Source organism: Panthera leo, chromosome B1 (assembly GCF_018350215.1).
Source record: "Panthera leo isolate Ple1 chromosome B1, P.leo_Ple1_pat1.1, whole genome shotgun sequence".
NCBI lineage: Eukaryota > Metazoa > Chordata > Mammalia > Carnivora > Felidae > Panthera > Panthera leo.
This window is the reverse complement of record NC_056682.1, coordinates 26,163,696-26,189,909: the sequence shown is the minus strand read 5'-3', so window position 1 is coordinate 26,189,909 and position 26,214 is coordinate 26,163,696. Positions and strand designations below refer to the sequence as shown.

General features: G+C 46.9%; 1 protein-coding gene across 3 annotated transcripts; it reads left to right on the top strand.

Moving 5' to 3' along the window:
* The first annotated feature begins 660 nt into the window (after positions 1 to 660).
* LOC122217445 (low-density lipoprotein receptor-related protein 8-like) lies at positions 661 to 25,524 on the top strand. Of its 3 annotated transcripts, none has more exons than XM_042934415.1 (16): positions 661 to 757; positions 3,523 to 3,636; positions 5,291 to 5,410; positions 5,855 to 6,094; positions 6,974 to 7,087; positions 8,321 to 8,440; positions 9,566 to 9,691; positions 10,269 to 10,472; positions 11,163 to 11,331; positions 11,627 to 11,795; positions 12,955 to 13,180; positions 13,987 to 14,112; positions 15,952 to 16,176; positions 22,071 to 22,382; positions 23,003 to 23,172; positions 24,443 to 24,817. In XM_042934415.1, exons 1-16 carry the CDS (start codon positions 682 to 684, stop codon positions 24,707 to 24,709), a joined length of 2,778 nt encoding a protein of 925 aa, XP_042790349.1. In that variant the 5' UTR covers positions 661 to 681; the 3' UTR covers positions 24,710 to 24,817. The 3 variants fall into 3 exon arrangements, with proteins under 3 accessions (XP_042790349.1, XP_042790348.1, XP_042790347.1); XM_042934414.1 differs by lacking the exon at positions 661 to 757 and adding an exon at positions 25,424 to 25,524 and having other exon boundaries at positions 3,230 to 3,636; positions 24,443 to 24,637; XM_042934413.1 differs by lacking the exon at positions 661 to 757 and having other exon boundaries at positions 3,230 to 3,636.
* The last annotated feature ends 690 nt before the right edge of the window (positions 25,525 to 26,214 follow it).

Sequence of the window (26,214 nt, the reverse complement as noted above, 5' to 3'; positions counted from 1 at the left end):
ATGTTTCTCGGGGCTTTTGTGCTGTGACTCTGACCGCCGGCCAAGACGACTGACCCCTCCGCGCTGTCAGTACAGACCCCTCGCAGGAGGGCCTGGCTCTGGCCGGGGGGCGCTGGGAAGACAGGAGGCAGAGAGGGGGAAGTCCTCGCAGAGAAGGGCTCCCGAGCCCCGCCGCCGCCGTGCTGTCCTCAGTTTGCTGTTTCAAAGTGAGGTCTGAGGACCAGCAGCCAAGGCGTCACCTGACGATCATTCTGTTAGAGGCTCTCAGGCCCCCGCCCCACACCTCCGGGATCAGAGTCTGCCGAGTAAGATTTCTAGGTGATTCCTGTGCCCATAAGAGTTCTCGAACCCCGTAGTTAAGCGCGGCTGAGCAGTCCCACTTGGCCCCCGAGCGTGGCGGAGGCCAGGGCCCGAGGTAGCGGAGTGGCCGCTGTCCCGCTGCCGGAGAGGAGACCCCGCGGAGAGGCGGGCGCCGTCCTGCCCTCAGCCCGGCTGGGTCCCGGGCAGCGCCTCCCCGGGGGCCGGCCGCGGTGGTGCTCCCCCCGCCCCCGCCGCCGTCATCCCCAATGAGCGGCGCGAGCGGAAGAAAGCCCGCCCCGGGCGCAGCCTGCGCTCCTCCCGCCAGCGGTCTCCTCCGGCGAGCGCGACTCCGGCCCCGAGGCGCCCTGTCCCCTCCCCGCCATGGGGCTCCGGGCGCTCCTTATGCTCCTGCCGCCGGTGCTGGCCGCGCTGGGCGGCCTCGCGGGCTCCGGGACCGGTGAGTGGGGTCGCGCGGCAGGGCGTCCTGGAAGGGACGGCAGCGTGCAGGGGTGGCGGGCTGCGAGGCGCTGCAGGGGCGGGAGGAGAGCTTGGGGCACCCTCGCTGGTGTGCGCGAAGCACCCCCCCCCCCCCCCCGGTTCCTGCAGTGACCTTCCACAGAGGAGGGTGAAGTCCGGCATTCTGGAGGGGCCGCCGGCTGAGTCGCGGGGCCCCCTGCTTCTCTGCCCTTTCCTCCTTCCCCGCCTGCCCAGTGGGTGGAAGAGGTGGGCACAGCGGTCAAACTCGGCGTCTTTCCTTCATCCCACCCCAAGCGTGTGGGAGCGAGCTCTCTGCACACTGAGTGCAGGGCGCACCTTCTTCTCCCCCCTCCAATTCCCGCCCCCCCCCCCCCCCCCCCCCCCCGCTGTGTCGTGGCCAAGTGGGATCCGCTTTGCAGCCCTGGTCTCTGATGGGACCCTCGCTCAGGGTTCCCCAGACAGCAGATTTAGCCTGGTGGAGGCCCGGGGCCTGGGGAAGAGGGAAGTCCCTCCGGAAACAGCACCCCCCACCCCCCGGGGGCGGGGGTGGAGTAGGGGGACCGGGCTTGGGCCTGAGGTGCGGTTAGGAAGCGACTTCCTGCAACACTTGTTGATACCTCTCGGGTTTAGGCAGACCCCAAGGCAGAGGAGAGCTGAATCCGTGTCCCAGGGTGACTGAGACACCCACAGTTCCCAGATGGTGGCTGACTGGGCGACTGGTTGGTGGCTTAGCCAGGTGTAGGAGGTGCCCAGCGTTTGTCAAACCGCCCGGCCTGCCGGCATGCTGATCTCTTGACAGGTCCTGGTTACTGGCCCTCATAGATTGAAGGCTGGTCATTTTAACTCGCGCAGACTCCTGGTCAAGGTGCTGTTAACTAGTTCGGAGGAGGTACCACTTAACTGAGTTCTCTGTCTTCCAGGAGGGATTCTCACCCACAAGATTTTTGCCTAACCTGGCAGAGCATCTCTGCAGGGATGAGAAGCCTTTGCTCTGGGTGGTCTTTTTGTACCACTCCTGGAGAACGTTTTAAGTTACTTGGGTTTTTTACTAAGCAGTGGTTACCAAGGCCCTCTGGCATGAAGACCTCTTTAGGATGTCCGTTTTAGAATAGCATGGGATCATTGTACTTTGTGTATTGACAGACTATGAGAAAGCTACCCTAAAATTAATATAGAAGTAAAAATATTAATAAGTGTCGTATTCATTCACAGCAATCGTCTACATAAGTGAAAAGTAATGTTTTGAGATGCATCTGTAGATGTGTAGAATCTCGATGCACACATGGTCTCGAAACTGAGAAGCACCAGAGCACCGTATTGTTCAAGGTGTGACTCACCTGGCAGTATGAGTCTCTGAGAGCTGACTGAACCCCTAACTGGGATCCTTCTGGAAGGATCTGCTGGAAGAGGCAGCAAAAGAGTTAACACTTTATGACGATTTATATGGTGGGTATACTGTGCCAAGTGGCTTTGTGGTCGTTTCATCTCTGACTCTTCCTCTTCTGATCACTTATTTAGTAGTCTCCTTCTATAGACCAGAAAACCGAGATCCAAAGAGAGGAAGTGACTCTCCCAAGGTCCTATTGTTAGTAAGCGGTTTCACTGAAATGCAACCTATGTAGTCTAACAGCTGAGTCTGTGCTCCCACATTAGCAGTTGGTAACATCACTTGCTCTCAGTGGTTTGGGTTAAGCTAAGTAAGATTGCCTGGATGGTATGTGAGTCATCGGCAAAGTTGTTAGCTACCCATTAGTAACCAATACGTTCTAAATATTTCATTAAAATATTTTTTGCAAGTCAGCTTTAAAAAAAAACCATACCTTGAGTAGCTATGCTAAAATCGCTATGTTAGAGGGATACAAGTAAGACTATGAAATGGTCCCTTAACAAAGAAGCTGTGGTCTACACAACGACCTTCTGTTGTCAACTTCCATTACACAACTTTGCACCACTTTCCGTTCCATATTGAAATTGTCCCAGGGAGTAGGACTGCACAGGGTTTTCAGTGCATCTTGCAGAGGCTTCTAGCATGGGCCATGTGGCTCATCTTTTCTAGGAACCAAAGGCTGGCTCTTTCTTTTTCAAAGTTATGACAGCATAATAAACTAAGTATAATCAGGCCTTCCTGGAGCCTCCCTCTGGGGACCACATTCTATAACAGGCTGATTTTTGACCATTAATCATTCAAGGTTGACAAACACAAGTTCATAACTTGAACAAAACTGAGAGTGTAAATCAATCTCCTGCAGATAACTGAAGACTTAACAAATGCTTATAACCAGCCTATGAGAGGCATTCTTATCAAGATAGTATGTAGGGACCCGCAATGCTAATCTAATTTTCGGATGTGTCTGCACATGCTTAAAAGTAAACTAGAGTGCCGTCTTTGAACTTGGACTTCTAAATGTGCAACTATTCATACTGATTGTTTAAGACGGAACCGGAGCGAAAGCAGTGCCTGTGTCTCTTTGAGCAGAGCGCACGCCAGCCCCTTATTCTAATGGGGACAGGCGATGGCAGTTCCCCAACTTTATACCACCTGAAGAACTATTTCTGATGTAGTAACGACTGCAGAAGTCATATGCGATTTTATGATACTGAATCCCCCCAAGTGTCTTCCTGAGTATGAGTTGACGGAAGGCCTTCTGAATGACCTCTTAACGGCAGCTTACCATGAAAAGGTGCTCCCTTGTGGCCAACGTAGCCAGGAACTCTCACGGATTTGCTTTTTTTCATCCAACGTAGACCAAGTGAGGTGCAACATGACGAGGCAAGCTGCCTGTGGGGAAAGGTGCATTCCCGTGGCCTGGCTCTGCAACGGAGAGCGAGAGTGCCCCGACGGAACTGATGAGCAGTGTGGTGAGCGGCCTCCCCGTGTCTGGACTCCTAGATGGGCCCTTGGGCTGTTGCCTGGCTGACGGTGCCAGGTTTGGTGGTTTTCCCTCTTAGGGGGTATCCGGAAATGTTGGGCCTTCTGGATTGTTGCAGGCTTTCAGTTGGTAAGCCTAGGGATGTAGGTGTTGGTAGCATTATTATCAAAATGAGTGTGGAGGGCTGGTTGGGATAGAAAACCCAGCAAAAGTCTGGCTTCTCGCCTTAAATTCTGGCTGAAGCATGTGGCAGTTCCTGAAACTGCAATCATACAGATTCCTTTATAGGAAACCTTGGCAGACCTCAGCGCACACAATTACTTGTAAATATATACAGTAAGTTAGTTCAGCTTTGCTTAGGGATTTTGTTCAACTAAAAGATATCTTTACAAATTGAGTATAAAGAAAACTACAAAACCACTAGAAGCCAAGTTAGCTACTTGGTAAATGTCTTCCTGAAATAAAGCTCAAACGGCTCTGTGCTAAGAGTGCTCCCAGCCCCAGAAGGGACACCTGAACACCTATAGATGAGGAGAGCCTCTTAACAGATGCCTCTCATCCTTGTGCGGTAAATATGGAGGGAAAAAATTCCTCATTAAAAGAGGAACTCCCCCCCACCCCGCAAAGAACTTGGAGAGCGCTGTACTCCTTTTCTGTACCCCACATGCACATTCCTGGACTGGTCACTTACTGTAACTAATTTAATGTGAAACCTTTGGTGTGAAAACCTGTAATAGGGCAGGTTAGAATTACATTTCATACTTGCATCAATGCCTTGTGCTCTGCTCCCCCATATACTTCACCCCACTTCTCCAGGTTTACTTGCCCAAAGGCATACTTCGAAGTATTTGAAGATCTAATTAAACCCCAAACTAACAGTCTCCAGGTTGTCTGAGTTCTTGATATAGTCTCAAACACCAAAGGGGTTTGAAGAAGCGAACTTGTAAAACTGTACTGTCCACTACAGTGGCCATTAGCCACACATGAAGATTTTTTTAAAGTTTATTTTGAGAGCGAGAGAGAGCATGAGAGAGTGAGTGAGTGCGGTAGGGGAAAAGGGAGAGAGAGAGAGAGAGAGAGAGAGAGAGAGAGAGAGAGAATCCCAAGCAGGTTCCACACTGTCAGTGTGGAGCCCGATGCAGGGCTTGAACTCACGAACTACAAGATCAGGACCTGAGCCAAAATCAAGAGTCGGATGCTTAACTGACTGAGCCACCCAGGTGTCCCCCACATGTGAAGATTTAAATTTATTTAAATAAATACAGTTCCTTTATCATACAAGTCACATTACAGTTACTCCACAGCTACAGGAGACTGGTGACTACCATTTGGGGCAGCATAGGTCCAAAACACTCTTCTGTAGTCACAACAGGCTTTACCGGACAACTGTGTTCTAGAAGCATGTTGGGGAGCATAAGCTTTATCAGGCTGCTAGGTGATTACCCCTGAGGCCGGGGTACAATGTGTTCTTAAGGATAACCTGAAAAGGACAGGCAAGTTCAGGATTGACTCAGTGGCGAATCAGGAATTAATTATTCTTTTGCCAATGACAAGACTTAATATGAAACCCAAATTTAAAAGCTGCGTGTGCCCTGACAAACACCTCTTCCTTTCTGCCCCCGAATACCGCCCCTGGCCTGCAGAGGAAGTATGCGGTGGACATCCTCAGGCCTGGCAGTGTGATGACGGGAAATGTATTTCTATTAGCTGGCTCTGTGACGGTACCGGAGACTGCTTGGATGGCTCCGATGAGGTTAACTGTGGTACGTACAACTTCGTGTATCTTCACACGTGTTCTCTGTGTCTGCGGCATCGAGGAACCTCCACAGGATTGAGCGTAACACACAAGTCACTAAACAGCCTTATGCCACACGGGCTCACTCCAGATATGGTCTCCGTTATTATAGGGGATGTTTTATCCACTTCTGTATTTTTGCAAAATGACCTAAAAGATTCTTGCCTCCGTTGCCTTTTTAAACTCCTCTGGGATGAACTTGAGTATACAAAGTTGGGGCCACACCGCTAATCACTACCATCCCTTTCAGTTCTGGGTTTTCTATAGACCAAATCCACGAGCAGACCATAAATACCTGAATAAACGAGCAATACCTATGGTCTGTAAGCAGACCATAAATACCTGAGTAAACCTGAATGAACAAGCAAGTTCAGGGGCGTTGCCCCCCTGAGCCCACTCCTGCCTTTGACAGAGATACCAACAGCATGTCCTGGCCGAAAAATCCAGTGTCCGGGAAATTCTCGGTGTCGTGATGCTTGGGAGCTCTGTGACGTGCATAAGGACTGCGGCGACGGGCTTGACGAAGCACCGTGCTCCCCGAACCGTTGCCTGGCCGGGCAGTGGCAGTGCAGGAACAAGGTGTGTGTCATGGATAGCTGGAAGTGCAACGGCGTCAATGACTGCGGTGACTCCTCCGATGAGGAAGCCTGTGGTGAGTCCCCCGCCCCGCCCACCTCCCCCGGCCTTGGCCTTTCGTTTAAAGGGGAAGGCTGTACTATGTGGGCCGCTTTCTGCAAGCTGCGTTTCATTCCTGTGACCGAGACTTCCATCCTATATCTAAAAACAGGATGTTTCCTAGCAATAACCGAGATTTAGTTATCCATGGAAACCTAAAGCAGTGCTCAAATAATAGCTCTGTGGTGGACGCTCTGAGCGTTGCCTCGAATGTTTCCACTACTCAACGTGGCCAATGCACAGAACACCCGAGCACCGGCTTATGAAGGCAGTCTCCTAACAGGTGCCTCCCGTCCTGGTGTAGTGAAGACGGGAGAGGAAAATTTCTCATTAAAAGAGGATCCCCCCCCCCCCACAACTGCCCTGCCTTACAAAGCACTTGATGAGTATTACGTTCCTTTTCTCTACACCCTCCCCCCCACCGCCCCCAACAATGTGGTAGAAACTCCAGATTCTCAGTAAATCCCAATCCTACTTCAGTCTTTCCAGGATTAAATCTGCAGTATTGAATATATTCAGATTCTAACATTTTTGTAATGTTTAAACTGGCTTAAGAAGAGTCTTCCTTTAGGGCACGTGTTAACTCACTGTAACACCATTTCAATTGGAACTACTTAATGCTAATTGAATTCAAATTCAATATTCTTTCAGTCCAGTGCCCAAGTGGCATAACATCCTTGTTATCAAGTCTTAAGTCCCAGTTCCCTGAAAACCCTGCTTCAAATGACACAACATCCTTTCCTACCTAGACTTGCTTTGGGTTCTAGAAATACTGCGGCCACCTTACTGTAATAAGTGTTTCTATCACCCCTTCCCCCCAGTGCTGTCAGAAAAGAATGCTTTCCTGCCTCCACAGCTTCCTGTCCAGAAGGCACTGTGAGGTGTGATGAAGGGAAATGCATCCTGGAATCCCTGATGTGTGACGGGGAAGCAGACTGCGCAGATGGTACCGATGAGCCCGCTACATGCGGTGAGGACCCCGTTGCTGGGTTGGCCCGATGCAGGGGTGGGGAGAATCGGACCAAGTAAGCCAGCGCTGCTTGGTAATCATAGGGTCTACACTCTGGGAACGCGTGGACTAAAACACCTATTAATCCTTCAGTGACGGCTCCATCCCAGGTTACAGGTTCCAAGCCTTGGTTTTGGTCTTCCGAGTTTGAGCCAATGTTACTTGTGCCATGAAACTTTGAGAGTTCTTCTCCTGTTATGGCTTTAGGGAAATAGACTAGCTAAATACCCCAAACCACATGGCTCCTAAAATTCTGGAGTAACGCATACTTTGCTACTGAGAAGCACATCATGTGTTCAAGACCATATGGTGAATTCTCTAAGGATTTAACTGAAGAAAGACTTAGGAAGACTTTCCTGGTGAGGATGGAAACTACTGAGGGAAGCAACTCAAACTTTTTTTTTTTTGAATGTTTACTTGTTTTTGAAAGAGCAAGAGCGGGGCAGGGGCAAAGAGAGGGGGACAGAGGATCAAAACGGGCTCCACACTGACAGCAGAGAACCTGATGTGGGGCTCAGACTCATGAACTGTGAGATCGTGACCTGAAGTCAGACGCTTAACTGACTGAGCGATTCAGGCGCCTCTCAAACTTTAATACCTTGCAGTTCTCACTATAAAAATCACTGTTGATTCAAGTTGTTGTGGAGGGAGAGGGGGCACCTGACCCCAGGCACATTGTCATCTGTCTTATTTCCTCCTCAAATCTGGTATTAGATGTGTATAATGAAACCTCTTTAGTGCTGCTAAAGGCTGTGAAAGCAGCTTTCTACTAAAGGAACAAGTAAGATCGTAAAAGCATAAACAGTGGGACAAAGCACAGGCTTCTGGTCCTGTGTAGATAATTCACTGAAATTAATAAACTGCTATAAAGCTTCCTGAGGCAAGGGTCCTGACCACCCACATTTCTGGAGAAATTAAGGAAGAGGTTGCTGGCCCCTCTGTGGGCGGAACAATATGCCAACATTTGAAATTGTCCGGACTGTCCACCTAAAAATTCCTTTCCTCTGCTCCAAGTTTCCTAACTTTCCCTGTCTTCTGGTCTTTTCCCAAAGCCTCCACATTCCTAGGTCAGGGAGCAGGGTCAAAACAGTCATATGGCCCTTACACAGTGTGGGGGTTTGTAACACAACGGTTTATGAAATGTTTGATCTGTACCGTGTTAAGCCGTCCTGACTGCTGCCCTGTCTCTACCAGGTAAAAACTGCTCTCTGGCCAACGGGGGCTGTGAGGGGCAGTGCAGGGACACATACTGGGGAGTCCAATGTTCGTGTGGAGCCGGGTGGCAATTACAGCCGGACGCTCAGAGCTGTGCAGGTCAGCATTCATTTGGCTCATCTTCAAAGTTTTTATTGCAGGATGATGGATATGATATAAAATACACCAACTTAATCATTAAGTGTATACTCCAGTGGCCTCAGCATGTGCAAACATCACCACTGTCCATCTCCAGAACTTTGTCATCCTCCCAACAGCAACTCTCCATACCTGTGACATAATAACTCTGTCCCCAATCCCTGGAAACCTCTATCGACTTCCTGTCTCTATGAATTGGCCTGTTCTAGTCCTGCATCTAAATATGATCATGTGGTAAATGTCCTTGTGTGTCTGGCTTATTTCACTTAGCATGTTGTTAAGGTTCATCCATGTCCTAGCATGTGTCAGAATCTTTTTTTTTTTAAGTTTATTTTGAGAGCGAACATGAGTGGGGGAGGGGTAGAGAGCGAGAGAGAGAGTAGGGGAGAGAGAGAATCCCAAGCAGGCTCTGTGCTGTCCATGCAGAGCCCGATGTGGGGCCTGATCTCACAAATGGTGAGATCATGACATGAGCTAAAACCAAGAGTCGGGCACTTAACTGAGCCACCCAGGCCCCCCAAAACCTTAAGTCCAAATAATATTTCATTGTGTGTATATGTCTCATTTTGTTTATCCATCTGTTGATGGACACTGCCACGGTTTCTACCTTTTGGCGATTGTGGACAATGCTACGAACATTGGTGTGCAGATGTCTGAATCCCTGCTTTCAATACTCTTGGGTATATGTCAGAAGTGGAATCGTTGTATCATGTGGTCAAGTCTGTTTAACTTGAGGAACCATCCAACTATTTTCCACAGGGGCGGCCCATTTGATTTTTCCCACCAGCAGTGCACAAGTCTTTGTTTTTCCACATCTTACCATTCATTCTGAATCAGCAACACCCCCAAGAATGTTGTTAGGGCAACCTAGATCCATCTTCTGGGGTCTCTATATTGATGTTTCTGCTGAATTACACTTATGTGGATGGCAGTTCAACAGAGGCAGGGACTGTCTGTCCCAGCACCCAGTGCAGTGGTTTCCACATAATACGTGTCCAGTGAGCGTCTGAAAAGTAGCTCAAAGGAACAAAAATACTCAAGGGATTGCTCCTTGGTCATCTCTGACTTACAACTGTCTCTCATTAGATCTAGATGAGTGCTCCAAGGCCTACAGTCCTTGTGGCCAGCTGTGTCACAACACACCAGGCTCTTACTCCTGTGAATGTATTCAAGGTCACCAGCTCTACAATGGTACCAGTTGTCGAGTTACAGGTGAGCTCTGAGACCCTAAGTAAAGCCTAGCTCTTGCTGTGCCCTTAGCAGTAATTATAGATAGAAATACTATGGGTGATTCCCTTTAGGGTCTAGTATTAGAGAAGACTTTATTCTTTCCATAAAGAAGCTGCTATGACAACATTCCTTGGCCAATTTGAGTTTCAGTTGCTATTAAGTGTCTTTAAAATGACGTATTCTCTAGGCTATACACCTAGGGGCTCCAGGGACCCCACTGATAAAATCTTAACTGGGCCTGTGTTTCTTTAAGGATGGGACAGTTCATTTATTTGGCTTCTGTGTATGAGGCATAGAGAGGACGTCCGTTTAGGGTTGGGGGAAGGGCTGAATCTGAAATCAAATGGGCCAAGAGATTCCAAAGATTAGTTTGAATGTGTTGGAGTTTAGAGGAGGAATTAAGACTTAAGGTGGTCCCCTAGATCTCCTCTGGACACTCCTGAGTCCAGACTTCAGGGTAAGTGCATTTCAGCAGGGACAGCTTCTTTGGTTAAAGAGAATGGCATGAAAGTAAGTTTCAAAGGAATGTGTCACTACTCCTTTTCCAATTCTATTACAGATGATGCTGTTAAAATTCTTATAGCAGCAGATCGAGAACTTGGTGTCCTGGATCGAAGAACAGGCATCTACGAACCTCTTGTACCTATAAAATCGAGGCCTACTTCTGTTGCATATGATCTTGAGAGAAGCATGTACTTTTGGGTGGACGGAATCTTAAATGTGTTTGTCCTTGGGAAGCCAAACTCAGTTCTTCTCTATCCAGGTATATTTCTTGACGTGAAGAACCCTATAGCTTCTTAAAGCCACATCAACAGAGTATAAGCAGCCTGTGTTACTCATCTGGACATCTTCTGTGACTTCCTTGGGAATCATGAGAGTTTGTACAGTCCCGATTTGAGATAAGACTATCTAATTTGGCTCCATGGGAGCTTTGGTAGAGTCCAACTGGAGAATGAAGTCACTGTTAAGTAGTCCAGAAAGTTTGGGGATGTGGGCTCAGGCCAAGGTTTGTCTCCACTCTATTACTAGGTATGTGACTTTGAGCAAGTTGCTAACTCCTTTGAACCACCATCTGTAAGATGAAGGGAATAGCACTTGCTTCATTGGGTAAGTGTGGGGGTTAAACCAGAGTTGGTACATGTGCGGAAGTGCTTAGCATTGTCCTGGGTGCCCAGAAATCCTCTGCGAGTGGTTAAGAGGTACAGTTCCTAACAATGCACCTGAGACTTCTGAGATAGTGCCCCAAACTGAGGTTGCATTCTCTTCGATTTCTTGGTTATGTTTCTGCTAAGATCTTTCTCTTTCCCTGCTGCACACTGCATATTGGACATAGCACATCTCTGGCCCTCCTTCCCTGTGTCCTATTTGCCTCATTGTGTAGCTTGAAATCAGAACATGTAGACAAGTTCGGTCCAAATCTGTGGGAACAGAACACTGTCTCCTGTATCCTCAGAACTTAAAACGGTGAACAGTGTCTCTTTGGACTGGTTCACGGGACAGTTGTATTGGGCGAGCAGCTTCGCAAGGGTCATCTGTGCTGGTTTAAGTGATGGCAGAGGCTACGTCAAAATCTTGGAAAAAGATCTGGTGCCAGAGCAGCTCATCGTGTTTCCCACAAAGAAGTAAGTAGTGTTTCTTTGAGACTATATCCCAAATCATTGGTTATCTTAGAAGTTTAAGTTGATAAGAGAACACTTCAACTTTTTCAACCTATTTGCTCCAAAAAAAAAAAAATCTTGAGTTTAAAGCCTAAATCGAATGTTATGAGGCCCAACTTTTCAGTCTATTGAGTCTGAGGGCAGAAATCTCCTGCATTCTTAGCAGTGTGGTGATCTGGGACCTGTACAAGAGAGCTAAGGGGACCTGGCTGTTCAGTGGAGGGGACTGTTAACATCTTGCCCCTTTTACTTTTCTCAGGTCCTTGTATTGGGTAAATCGTGGTGAGAAAGGCATGAGAACTATTGAGACTGCAGGGATGGATGGCTCGGATAGGAAGGTGCTCGCAGCTGTAAACATGGAGGAGCCTGTAGGACTGACACTCGACCACGTGACCGGCAGGCTCTACTGGATCAGTGACTATAAAGAGGTACTGGAAATAGGTCCGGGAGAGAAGATAAACCATTAAACCTGGGTCTTGGTATGACTGTGGGTAACTGCGAAGTTCTCTTTGGTCTTGCATCGACACTGTGAAATACTTCTGGCTGTGAAAACGGAGAGAAGCGAGCTAGGATTGCACAGTATCTTTAGGTAGAGTCTGATGATATCAACATAGGTTGGGAGACTTGGCGTGACTTCCTTTTTTTTTTTCCTTAGGTTTATTGAAAAGAGAGAGAGGGAATGGGGAGGGGCAGAGAGAGTGGCGGAGAGAGAATCCCAAGCAGGCTCCATGCTCAGTGTGGTGTCTGATGCAGGGCTTGGTCCCATGACCGTGAGATCACGATCTGAGCTGAAATCAAGAGTCACTTAACCAACTGAGCCACCCAGGTGCCCCTATTGTGACTTTCTTAAATACTACAGTCAAACTTGGCACTGGTAGTATAGGGCATATTCTGTGTCATGCCTAGGATGTAAAACCTTTTAAGATGGCAGACCACCTCCTTGAAATAACATAGTTAAGTACTTAGTACTTACTTATATTCCTATTTCGAGGTCTTAATATTACAGTTTGTGTAATCTCATTTTTGGAAGCATCAAACTGACAGACCAATATGACACAGTGGCCAAAAGCATAGGCTTAGGAGTCATTTTTTTTTTAAAGATGTCAATTTTTTTTTTTTAAAGTAATCTCATCACCCAGTGTGTGGCCCAATCCTGAGATCAAGAGTTTCATGCTGTACCAACAGAGCCAGCCAGGTGCCCTGGGGAATCATATTTTTAAGCCTATCACATCAGCTGTGATTTTGGCAATTTATGGCACCTCTTTGGGCTCCCGTTGCCCTCTCTGAAAACAGCTAAAATGTTTTTCTTCAAAAGACAATCGGAAAATGTAGGGAAAGAACTTGGCACAAAGTTTGGATGCAGACAATGTGTTGTACAAGTAACTATTGTAACTTATCTGTGACCCGGTTTGTGCAAGATGCAGTTGCACCACTGGGTTTGGCATTACCTTCCGTGAATCCTAAGATGATTTCATCTCTGTCAAGTTGATAGCTCATGAAGATGTTAATCAGTGTGCATGAAAGAGGTGCACTGACCTCGGCATCTCTTGCTAACGGTACACTGCTCTCATGACTCTAACCCTTTAGTCCATAGAGACGGTAAACGTGGACGGCAGTGGGAGGCACACCTTTCCTGAGATCTTCTTGGAAGGTGACAATCCAATAGGACTAGCTGTATTTGAGAACTCTTTCTTCTGGGCAAATAAAATACGGCTGTTTCGCACTTCACCCCACACCCCAAAGGAGAGAGTGGTGCTGCTGAATGCTTCCATATCTGCTTTCTCTGTCCTGCACAAATCCCAGCAGCCCAAGGGTATGTCAAGGACTTGCTTTTGAAATGCTAATGCATCAGAATGTACACTAAACAGAAATGGCCTAAATTACTACCTTGGTCTGCTCTTGGAACTTGCTACTTTTTTAGGCAGGGAAAATGTTCTGGGTATTATGCCAGAATTCTATAGGACTTCTAAATAAGAGAAAATGAGCAAAATCCTTTTCTGGGAAACTCCTTCCAAGCATGTACCTTGTGGTTTGTCCAAGTCCAATGTAGTAACCAGATTCTTGAAGTCTGAAATACATGAAACGGGGTAATAAGCTATTCACATAAGGGCTACAATAGCTTACTCACAGACACATTAATTGTCGTTGACCTTAAAGTTTTATGCTCTTGATAGAAAGTTGAAGAAAGCCCAGTATCCCATTTATAGAAGAGTAGGAGTTAAAAACTTTTGTCAATCAGTAATTATATGTCAGATTCAACTCAGATAATGGTTCTTACTGTGTCTGAGAGACTAACCAAAGTAGAGAACTGAGACTACTATTTACTTCTAAAGGAGTGTTCCTATAAGTGAGCTAGGCAGCATTTTGCCTTAACTCTGGGGGGAGAAGATGCTGGTGGTTGAAGCTTTATTGGCTTGAGCTTAACATGGATAAGTAATTGCCAGTATCTGAAAGGGGATTGTGGGAGTTTAAAGGTCAGCATGCCTAATCTAGAAGGAAACAAGGATACTGGGATTCCTCTTAAGGCAAAACTAATTTAATTCCCCTTGAGTCTTCAGTTTTGAACTAGTATATGGAGAATTCTGAAATTGTATCTAATCTATTTCTCTTTTACAACAGGCAGATACCCAGAATGTGCTCCAGGCTCTTGTAGCCACTTATGTCTCCTGTCCCCCATCCATCCCAAGGGCTATAAGTGTGTTTGTCCAGAGGGAATGTTTCTTTTACCTTCTGGTACATGTAGTGGTAAGTATGCTGGGTGAAATGGGTTTGGCTCTGGGAGTCACATTCCATGGTAGGCCTGGAAATAACGTGGCTTCCATTTTGGGATCAATCACTTTTGCACTGACAACCTTACTTTGGTTAAGTTTCACTCTCAAAGATCTTGATTAGTTTTTTAAGTTGTGTTAAAAGTCCATAACCTAGAACTTCCTATTTTAACCACTTCTAAGTGTACAGTTCAGTAGCATTAGGTACGTTCATATTTTTCTGCAGCCATCACTACCATCCATCTCCAGAACGTTTTCATCTTCCTACACTGAAATTTTGTACCCATTTAACAATAACTCCCCCTTCCTCTCCTCCTCTGCCTGCCCCTGGACGACCATTCTACCTTCGGTCCGTATGAATTTGACTATTTGAGGAACCTCATTAAGTGGAATCATACAGTATTTTCCCTTTCGTTGCTGGCTTATTTCACTTAGCATAATACCTTTGAGGTTCATACATGTTGTAATAGGTGTTAGAATTTAAAAAAAAATTTTTTTTAGTGTTTGTTTATTTTTGAAGGAGAAAGCGTGAGCAGGGTAGGGGCAGAGAGAGAGAGAGAGAGCGTGAGAGAGGGAGACACAAAATCCCAAGCAGGCTCCAGGCTCGGAGCTGTTAGCACAAAGCCTGATGCAGGGCTCGAACTCACGAGCCACGAGATCATGACCCGAACTGAAGTCGGACGCTTAGCCACCCAGGTGCCCCCAGAATTTCTTTTTAAGGCTGGATAACAATCCATTTTATCTGTACTACATTTGGTTTATCCATTCATCAACCTGTGGATATTTGGGTTTGATTGATTTTTAAACTAGAAAAACATAGTTTACACCACTCAGTTTTACCAGAAAATCTAAGTTGTATAAGAAAAGTAATCCTCCATAGTCTTATAACTATTATATGTTCTGGCTTCTGTTTGTGAGCAGAGAGTCTATGTCAATATTGTTAACGTAAAGTCTTCCTGCTGGTTTTGTCTTTGAAATATTAAGGCTACATGCTCCATTGAACCCCTCTATCCAAGTTACTTTTTCCTAAAGAACATTGAGGCTTTAAGAAGAAGACATGGTGGGGGCACCTGGGTGGCTCAATCGGTTGAGCATCCGACTTCGGCTCAGGTCATGATCTCATGGTCCGTGAGTTCAGGCCCTGCATCGGGGTCTGTGCTGATAGCTCAGAGCCTGGAGCCTGCTTCGGATTCTCTGTCTCCCTCTCTCCCTGCCCTTCCCCCACTTGCGATCTCTCTCTCTGCCTCTCAAAAGTAAAGAAAACTAATAAAAATTTAAAAAAATGCTATAAGTATGTTCACGTTCTAACTACCTTTAAAGGACACAATTCTCAGGGGTAGCCACTGAATGCACTCATGGTGTATATAATACACTACTGTGCCAGACTCAGGACTTGAGCTTAAATCGTACCTTGAACATTATATATCCAGTTAAGTTCCCAAGTAACTTTTCTTTAAGTGGGCAATTGAATTTAAAATTCTTTCTACTGAGACTTGAGTGCCACGAGCAATGATTCGAGGACATTACTGAATGAAATGGGGCACCACCCCAACCCTAATCCTCCTGCTTCTGTGTGAACCTTTCAGCAGAAAATCCAAAGGGTTTGTGCCTTGGGAAAGCTGATCAGCACTTCATTTGCCCAAATGGCTCCCTTCTCTAAGAAAGCTAGGGCATTTGGGTTGTATGTGTGCCTCAGAAGCGAACTTGATAAGACCCCTTTCTAGGTGTACCTCAGCTGGAGGGATTGCTCAAGAAGGGAGCATTTGGGCATACCTAGCAAATGGCCAAACAGTAAATCTCCTCTTTCCCTTGGTAGAGTTAAAGGTGGTGTTTTCTTCTGGCAAACGTCTCTACTTGTTGAAAGTTGGTTTTATGGGAACTGCTATAGAGCGAACCCTGGTTCAAGAGCATCCTAGGAACATCTATTTACTGGATATTGACTGGAAAAGAAACCTCATCTACTGGACAAATGCCCAGGGACGTCTGTTCTTCTCAACTGGCTATTCGGGAGAAAAGCGAGAGATTTGGACAGAGCGTACAGGTAAGTTGGGTGGCTATTTTGGCTTTTTCCCTTTATTTTCTGGCTCTAAAATTAAGTAGAGCCAAAAAAAAAAAAAAAAAAAAAAAGGTACCTATTCCTGATCTGAATCCATCTTAATGACAAAGAATTTTTTTTATTTTTAGTGTTTGTTTTTGAGAGACAGACAGAGTGAGAGCAGGGGAGGGGCAGAGAGAGAGAGAGAGAGAGAGGGAGACACAGAATCTGAAGCAGCCTCCAGTCTCTGAGCTGTCAGCACAGAGCCCGACGCGGGGCTCGAACCCACGAACCGTGAGATCATGACCTGAGCAAGTCGACGCTCAACCAACTGAGCCACCCAGGCACCTCCAAAAGAATGGTTTTAAACTAACTTACATATGAAGTATCAGAGTTACCCTTATGCTTAGGAGAGCTGTGCAGACTGTTAAAAGGCTACCATGATTTGGCAAATCCTGGGGTCAGTGGTAAGTTTTTTGAGATTCTATTTTCCTGGCCTTAAGTTTGGGTAGGACAGAAATAGACCTCAAATCCTTCAGTTTTGCAATGCAGATTTTTTTCTTGCACTAATTTAGAAGTGATTTGCAATGCAGATTTCTGAGAGAACTAGCAAGATATTTTCTTACCATGGTAATATATACTTTCTCTTCTCTCCCACTCCTGGGTGCTACACCCCAAGCTTAGTGCCCTGTGCTCTGCCTAACGGCAAACATCTACTTTATAAAAAGGAACTGAGGCTAGAGCTCTAGGGTGAGTAATTTGATTTCCGGATGTTCCCTGCGTACTGTAAGTACCAACAATAAGCTTTATTACAAGCAGTGCTGTCCTGAAAGACGTGCTCCCGGGACGTCCTTCAGAGCAGTGGACTCTGCTGAGTCCTGAGGGCAAGCACAGTGCCTGGTGCCTTGCAACTTCCGGTACCTGCCCTGGAGAACTTTCAGGAAAAAGTGAAGCGGGCAGTGATCTTGCAATACAGCTGATGGCTGTCTGAGGAAACTTGTGGCCTTAAATTTCTTCCCATTTAATTAAAAATGCCACCTTTGCTCCACTGGCTAATCTTAGCTAATAGGTTTCAGTGTTACAATGATTATATCAAGGAATGTTAGGAGACTGGCAGTTTCACTTGAGCTGGGTTCTCGTGTGGAATACTGAGTCCTTGGGGTAGGTGGCTCTGAAATAATAGGAAAAAAATACACATATCTGACCCTGGTTACTGGCACAGAGCTTTGTAACTTCCTGAGTGATAGCTCTGACACAGAGCTCCTAGGTCCTTTGGGGTTTCCTGGGCGAGAGGAATAGCTTTGGCTTGAATGAGCCAACAATGCAAAATTGAATTTAAGGTCCATTTCCACGACTTAGGGCCAGAAAAACTTTAAAACCCTTATCACTGACCCTGGGAGGCTGTTAACCAGAAAGACCAAGCCATGACCAGAAGCTTAGACCTCTCAGCCCTACTCCCCATTCTCCGGAGAGGGGAGGGGGGGCTGGAAATGGAATCAGTGCTCAGTCATGTCTATGTGATGAAGCCTCCACCTGTGTGCCGGAAGGGAGGCAAACCTCAGGTCCATGGGAACAGAAGCTCCTGCTTGTGGGCCCTTCGGATGTGGCCCTGTGAATCTCTTCACCTGGCTGTTCATTTGTATCCTGTATGCGCTAAACCAGTAAGTGTGTCTCCCTCAGTTCTGTGAGCCATTTGGCAAATGATCAAATTTGAGGGGGTTGTGGGAACCCCGATTTAGGGCCATTGGCTCAGAGTCCGGGGACAACCTGTACTTATGGTTGGCATCAGAAGTGGGGGCAGTATTGGGACGGAGCCCTTACCCTGCGGGGTCTGATGCCAACTGCAGGTAGATGGTGTCAGAACTGAATTAAAAACATTTTTTAAGAATGTCTTACAATTTAAGTTTATTTATATTTTGAGAGAATGTGGGTGGGGGAGAGGCAGAGAGAGAGGGAGAGAAAGAGAATCTCAAGCAGGCTCCTCAACACTGTCAGCACAGAGCCCGATGCGGGACCCGATTCCACAAAACTGTGAGATCGTGACCTGAGCCGAAACCAAGAGTCGGACACTCAACCGACTGAGACACCCCCAAGCGCCCCTGAATTGTAGGACGTTCTCGTGTTGCAGAATTGCTTGGCGTCGGGAAACCCCACATGTATCTGGAGAACAGGGGTATGTTTTTCGTGTATGATGGCTGAAAGCTTGACAAAGCCAGGCAGGCCATTCACAGCAGGGAAAGGGCTGGTTACCTCCAGGACGCCTCACAACCCAGCTTCCAGCTTATCCTCACATCAAAGTATACTAACATCAGTATTTTCTCTTGAATGCGTTAATCCTGTCCTACTGAGAAGCAAAGCTGGTAAATACAGTTGAGATTGCTAATAAAAAAAATGGGAGGGCTTCAAATCCTCTTTCAGGAAAGAGTGTGTGTCTTTAAGAACCTATGTAGAATCACTCAAAGAACATTCCGTGGTCCTGGCAACTGGACACTCAACCTTGAATCTGCACGGCACCACTTGAAACTCATGCCAGAGAGAGTGCATCTCCTGTGCAGACGTCAGAGCCCGACAGAGAAGAGCGAAGCTGGACCGGGTGTGGCCAGTCTGTTCTTGCTAACTGGCCAACCTTAAGTCCCTTCTTTCCTGGAGTGAGACTTAAGGAACATGGGGACAATTCTATGCCAGTTTCTCCTCATGAAAACATGAGGAATAAGGGTGCCTGGGTAGCTTAGTCAGTTCAGTGTCCAACTCTTGATTTTGGCTCAGGTCATGATCTCACAGTTTGTGACTGGGAGCCCTGCGTCAGACTCTGTGCCGACAGCACAGAGCCTCCTTGGGATATTCTCTCTCTCTCTCTCTCTCTCTCTGCCCCCTCTCCTTCCCCCCTCTAAATATAAATAAATAAACTTAAGAAAAGAAAACGTGAGGAACATTAAGATATGCTCCTACCCTAACACCCAGGAAGTGGGAAAAACTAACACACGTTAAGCCTGTGGGTTCTGGCTTCCCCATTCTGGTACCACGCCCCAGTTCCATGCCTTGTCTGTTTCTCAACCTTCCTGGTAGTTAACATTTGAGTTCTTTTTTAAAAAAAATTTTTTAACGTTTATTCATTTTTGAGAGCCAGTGGGTGAGCAGGGAGGGGGAGAGAGAGAGGGAGACACAGCATCTGAAGCAGGTTCCAGGCTCTGAACTGTCAGCACAGAGCCTGACGTGGGGCTTGTACTCACGAACCTTGAGATCATGACCAGAGCCAAAGTTGGACGCTTAACTGACTGAGCCACCCAGGAGTCCTAACAATTGAGTTCTTATATATATCCCAGCACACCACCGGATATTATATTAAGAACCAGCTTTCTGGAGGTTGGGGGATATGTTCATATATATATTATATATGTTTCTAATAAAGCTGACTGGCATAAAGGATGTGACATTATTTACAAATAATAAAATAGACGACATTCTTTACTGTAAATTTCATATAGCCACACGATTTTCAGATTGGCTACAGATTCAAGAACTCAGAATAAAAAAAGCAGTTTATAGTTGCAATTCAATCAAGATTTAACACAATCCAACTGTGAATAAATGCTTGATTGCTATCTGATTTGGCAAAGATATCGATGCCATCGTTGAGTGAATATAGTCCTACTGCAGTGTTGTTTGCTACGTGTTTCTATAAACAAGTGAAAAGTGTAGCAATGGAGACCAATTGGAATTAGTTTATTGACACAAAGGACTTATGTGTGGAATTGGATAATAGTTTTCAAGGACTAGAAAAATATCTTCCCAATTTTTGTGGTATTTAAAAGGTAATGGCTGTAGATGTGACACATGTAAGTTTAATTTGCAATATTAGCATCTTTCTCCGCTACTTCAGCCCAGACCAGGGGTTTTCAACCTCTTCCTCTGAAAGGCCAGTTGTATCTGAAAAGATACAACAGTAGAATGCCCAACCAGCCGAAAACATGTACTGTAGAATGACCATGGTGTGCTCCACCAAATTTTATGAAAACAGACTGCAGGCTGGAATCCGCCCAAGGGCCGTTGTTTGTCAGTCCCTGGACTAGAAAACAAAACCTAACACAAAGCCCTGATGTGCAGCGTTTGCCAATTTCTCTGCTTGAAAATACTCCCACGGTGCCAGATTTCAAGCTACCAATGTGATGTCTCTTAACCCGGTGTGCAGTAACAAAACACGGGAAAATAAGTGATGAGTGTTTTAGTTTTGTTTCAAATACAAGCAGGCTTATGTAATTTAGTTTCAATAATGACCTTACCGGACAGCAAATTTGCAGCATCCCTGAATTTAACAACTGGCGGTTACAGGCTCGTGCAAACTAGCTCCGGCACAGCGCTAGAAAATACCTGACACAGTGGGGCACCTGCGTGGTCCGGCTGGTTGAGTGTCTGACTTCAACTCAGGTCATGATCTCACTGTTCTTCGGTTCGAGCCCCACATCTGGCTTGCTGCTGTCAGCCTGTCAGTGCAGAGCCCGCTTCTGATCCTCTGTCTTCCTCTCTCTGCCCCTCACCTGCTTGCCCTCTCCCAAAAATAAATACCTTAAAAAAATAATAAAATACTGGACACTGTCCTAAGCTTTATGCATACTAACTCTAATCCTCAACACTGAGAGAAGCAGTGTCCCTACCATGCATTTGTGGAAACTGAGGCACAAAAATTAACGGGCACCTTATTTTGGAACGTGTTTCAAACAAGGCGATCTGACTCGCTAGCCTGACACTGCTAACTTTTATGCTATACTGCAGCCCAGTAGTAGGTACTATGTAGCTTAGACCCGGACCAATTGTCCGGCTATGGTGAACGGAATGGGAGCAGGGAGTGCTTCGTAGGGTCGTGCCCAGCGGTCACGCTTAGAAGCGAACGCTTTGTGGCTTTCATATACTTGGTGCCTATCATGTCTGTGTCTTCTGGCTGTGGGTCACCTCCCTATGTGTCCATCCCACGAATGACCTTTGATACCACCGTTGTGGTTTCCCTTTAGTCTCTGCTTTCCCGCAGCAATCTCAGTCCTAGGCACTTGACATGTAATTGATTGATTTTCATACTTAACCGATGAAGAGGGATGTGAATCCAAAGTTGCAGACCTCGCAGGTTCAGACATTTGGTGTATGTGCTTGGCTGAGGAGCCAATGGGGCGAAGCTACCATCTGTGGGATTATGACTGAACGCCTCTAAGTCAGAATCCCGCCCAGGCGGAACGATACGGCAGCGCCGTGGAGCCTCGGTTGGCCTCGGATAGCCGGTCCCCCGCCGTCCCCGCCGGCGGGCCGTCGCGCGCGCCCCGCGTGGCGTGGCGTGCCCCGCCGCGCGTCGGGACCGGGGTCTGGTGCGGAGAGCCCCTCGTCCCGGGAATCGGGGCGCGGCCGGAAAGGGGGCCGCCCCCTCGCCCGTCACGCAACGCACGTTCGTGGGGAACCTGGTGCTAAACCATTCGTAGACGACCTGCTTCTGGGTCGGGGTTTCGTACGTAGCAGAGCAGCTCCCTCGCTGCGATCTATTGAAAGTCAGCCCTCGACACAAGGGTTTGTAAAAAAAGAAAAAAAAAAAAAAAAAACAACCAAAAAACAAAAAAACAAAGTTGCAGACCTGCATTCAAGTGTCAGCGTTGCCACGTAGATCTCTAACTCCTGAAAGGTGGTGAATCTCTCCCTTAGCAGCTGGTTGTAAGGGTCACATGAGCTGGTGCTACAGACAAGGTGCTGGATCCAGGATAGGTATGATGGGACTCAGATGAATGAGCCATGTAGGCTTGTTAGGAACCAGTCTTTGCATCCTAATTGTTTCCAGTTGAGTCCATCCTTAACTCGAAACTTAAGACCATGCATGAGTGTATTTGAGTGTCCTTTCTAATGGAAGTTCCTTCTCCTCCTTACAGTCTGCTCAGCAAATGTGGATGTATCCACTGGGGACTTGTACTGGCTGCCCTGTGACAGAAGTGCTATTCAGAAGACCAACATTACTGGCCCAGACACACATACCCTTTACAGGACAGGCAGCATTATACTGCATCTTCTTCTCAACTGGCCAAAGAGGGTGATCTACTGGGTAGAGAGTGGGAAACATTTGCAAAGTATGACCCTTGATGGCAAAAGCAGACAGGAAGTCTGGATGGGCACCTGGACGGCCGACACCCATATGGCCTTAGACCTTGGCTCGTCTAGCATCCTCTGGACTACCAAAGGGTCAGGTAAGTGCAACACCAAGCAGCACAGTTGGAAGAAGCTTGGGACGGGAGGTGGCGGGAGAATCTTGTCTCAGCACAAGGATTCCGGCCATTCTTAGAACTGGCTAGACCCAGGCTCAGATTCTGACTCTCATAGGCAAAGCTGGGACCCGTGTCACTTACCTCACACTTGGTTCCATTTGTAAGTCTGGATTCTTGACTTGAAAGGTAGTAAGCTTCAGAGCTAATATGCTTAATAGCTTTTTGTCCAGAATCTGTTTCTGTTCCCGTGAGTGGAAGTAACAGAACCCAACTTCCATTGCAAATGGAGCAGAGATGCTTCAGCTACACTTGACACCAGATACGGCCTCTGCCTCGTGGCTGTTGACGGTCCTCTCACCCAGAAACCATCTCCAGCAGCTGGCGCCTGAGCGTGTTCACAGACCGCATGTGAGGCAGTAAAATCACACCTGATGCTTCCATGTGGCAGATCTCACTTTCCTGGAGCTTTGAACACTTTCCTTGGACTTATTTTCAGTTGGGGTCATTGAACCTCAGTTGAGTGGTGCCCATGACCCCCCTTGCCCCTGCCGTCACAGGTTGCATGTTCTCCGTCAGCTTGTAAGAACTTGACTCTTCCTTAGGGTTGCAAAGTCTGAGCCTCCTAAAAAATAGAACATACGCTTTGAACAAGGCCTGGAGTGACGGCATTATAGCGGCCCACGAGCCCTACCTGGTGACCGTGCACAGAGGAGCTCTCCTGCTGTGGAACAGGAGGATGCCGGAGCCCTTCTCCGTGTCAAAAGAGCCAGACGTAAGGAAAATGATCATCCTGGCAGAGAATCAGCAGGTTTCAGGCGAGTCTTCCTGTGTGGGGTCATTCTCTGAAATCCACTTTACCTGCCTCTTGTCAGTGTGTTTTCAGAGGAATCTTATATTGGCAGTTGTCCCGACCCACAGGTCAGCAGGCCTTCTCCTAACTTCCTTATCCTGGAAGAGTAAGAAGCTGACACGTTTCTTAAAATTTGCTAAATGACCCAAGACCCCGAGCAAATGCGTAATAAACCTCTGGCCGTAAAGAGATCCATTTAATTTGTTCTAAACCACTTTCCCAGACAGGTTTTACCAAGGAACCCCCTTCCTCCAGGCAGCAACATCTTGCGGAGCATCCTGTGCAAAGCTGCTCTGGGGCTGTGGGTACCAGGAGAAGCGGTTCTTTCCTGCTGTTGAAGCTGTACCTGTAGTTCAGATTGCCCTACTTAAGGCTGGCTTACCTTTCTCTCTTCACCTATGCCTTTGGCCTGGAGCCCAAAAATCTGATCCTGGATCTTGCGGCAGAAAAAGAAGAAATCCTGTCACAGGATTCAGGGGGCTTTGTCAGCAAGAGTGGCCAGAAGTCCAAAGGAAGGGTAGAAACAAGGAGGGCAGAGGCATTCTGTCCTCGATGTGCCCACTCCATAGAGATCTCTCCTCTCCCTCTTCTGTCTGAACTGCCTTACCTTTTGATTCATTGGTTGGTTTAGCCTGATTTTCAAGGCTGAGAAACATGAGGCATAGGAACCTATCTCTTAGGGAATAAAGTGTGCCAAGACAAGGTGAACGTTTTGGTAAAAATCCAACTTTGATTATCCTACAAACTGATCTGTTGGGTTGCTGTGCTAGTTGTTGAACGTACTAACTGGTAACTTTTAGAAGTGAAACTGAAACATCACAACAAGGGAGTGTCCACATTATGCTGCTCCCTGTCCCAGATCACAAGACGCTATAGCAGGGAGCCAGACAGAACAAGTCTGGTTGAAACTTGATTTTTTATTCCTAGCATATGGCGTCAGGCAGTGAAAAAAGTCGGTAGGCCTGAAAGGAGAAAACAGTTGGCCGAAATTTGAAGCCATTAGACGATGGGCCAACGCAGCGCATCTAATCTAAGGATCTAGGCTTTGAGTCCATCTCCCTGCTTGTCCCGATGAGGTGGAGAAATGGCACTACCCCGCCGTGACGTGGTTTTGCAGGAGGGGGACAATGGGAGCGCATCTCTGTTGCTGAAACCTTAGGGACTGATTTCCTGAAGCAGCTGTTTATTCTAGATCCTGAGTTGGAAGGGGCAGCCACAAACGGCCCCCCCGCCCTTCTTCCGGCGCCCCCTCTGCTTTGCCCCCAATCCTCTGTCCCCTGTCGGAATGGGGAGGAATGCGTCTCTCAGGAGTACCTCTGCGATGGCAAACGGGACTGTCAGGATGGCTCGGATGAAGGGAACTGTTCCCACTTCTGCAACAGACCAGGTTTGTCACGGTCTCCTGTCTAGTCCTTTGTGCCAGGCATATGACGCCACTCCGGCCGGGCACATGCCATGAGGTACCATGTTTATATTCTAATCACGCTTTGCTTTCTTAGATAAATTGTCATCAATAAAGATCAGAGTGTGTCAGAATGTGGATTCTACCAGTATCCGTTTTATCACATCGAAGGCAAATGTTCTACTGGCTGTAATTTAACTGGTGCTTCCTTGCTTCCTCATATTTGCATAAGTGTTCCAGGATTTGCCTTTAGAAAGGCTGAGCCATAAAGTGAGCTAAATAGACCACTTGTAACAGATTTGGAGTGTCCCAACAAGTTTTTAAAGTAACCAAACCAATATGAACGCTTATGAAACAACTTAGTTCAGCTTGTTAATATAATTGGCCTGAGTACTTTACTAAAGCTTGCTCATGGATTAGATAAGCTCTAAAGCTCACACAAATAGGATGCAAACTCCAGGATGAGGGGGAGTTCATCTAATTTTATATTATTTATTTTTTGAAATGTTTACTTATTTTGAGAGAGAGAAAGAACAAGAGCAAGGGAGGGGCAGAGAGAAAAGGACAGAGAGAACCGCAAGCAGGCTCCATGCTGTCAGCACAGAGACTGATGCCCTGCTCGAACCCGTAAACCGTGAGATGATGATAGGAGCCGAAATTGAGAGTCTGGCGCTTAACCGACTGAGCACCCAGGCACCCTGAGTTAATCTAATTTTAAGTCTTCAGTATGACTGAGTATATGATGAGAGCCTCCGGTCCTTTCCATTTTAGGAGTCTTCCAGTGTCTGAATAGAAACCAGTGCATTGAGGGGAAGTACCACTGCGACGGAGCTCAGCAGTGCTTTGATGGGTCCGATGAGCTGGACTGCTGGGAGCCCACTGAAGACTGTTCTTTGCGTTGTGACAACAAGACCCGCTGTATCCCTAAGAGCTGGCTGTGTGATGGCAACCCAGACTGTTCTGACAGGAAAGATGAACAAGGATGTAGTAAGTGCCATATGGCTCCCTTGGGGTGTTTGAAAATGCATTACGGTTGATTCTCCTTATCTGTGATAGTTATATTCTATAAAGTTGCCACAAACACTGAATAAGCAGGTGTCACATCATTGCTCGTAGAAAAAAATGCAGGGTGAGGTTTCAGAGAATCTATCGCGATAATATTTTTGTCAACCAATCCATGTGTAACCTTGTTTTAGGAGTGTTGCTGTTTAGAGACCACTTGATAATATATTGTTGACTCATTAACACTGAAGTCAGAGCCAACAGCATTTTAACTCATGCCTGAGCAAAGCTTATCTCATACATATATTTTCTCTGTAAGGCTTCTTGCACTCATGAATGCTAGACAGCCTTTCTGCACTATACTTGGGGGCCTATTTAAACAGCAAAATCACCAAAAATACAAAAATGTGGGAAGTATGGCCCTAAACAGACTTCAGAAAGGACACTTGTTTCCAGTGTAAGGACCAAAACAAGCAGGCAGAGCGCCGCCTTGTTTGATCGCAACTGGAAATGTGCGTTAGCCAAGACAAATGTTTTGCTGCTGTATATGTGCATCTTTT

Bases quoted from the DNA above. Each gene is read 5' to 3' on its own strand.
- LOC122217445 (XM_042934413.1), top strand. From the start codon at position 3,369: ATGATACTGAATCCCCCCAAGTGTCTTCCTGAGTATGAGTTGACGGAA. The intron at 13,181-13,986 runs GTATGTCAAGGA...CTTTTACAACAG, and splicing joins CAAATCCCAGCAGCCCAAGG to GCAGATACCCAGAATGTGCT. The intron at 16,177-22,070 runs GTAAGTTGGGTG...TCCTCCTTACAG, and splicing joins GATTTGGACAGAGCGTACAG to TCTGCTCAGCAAATGTGGAT.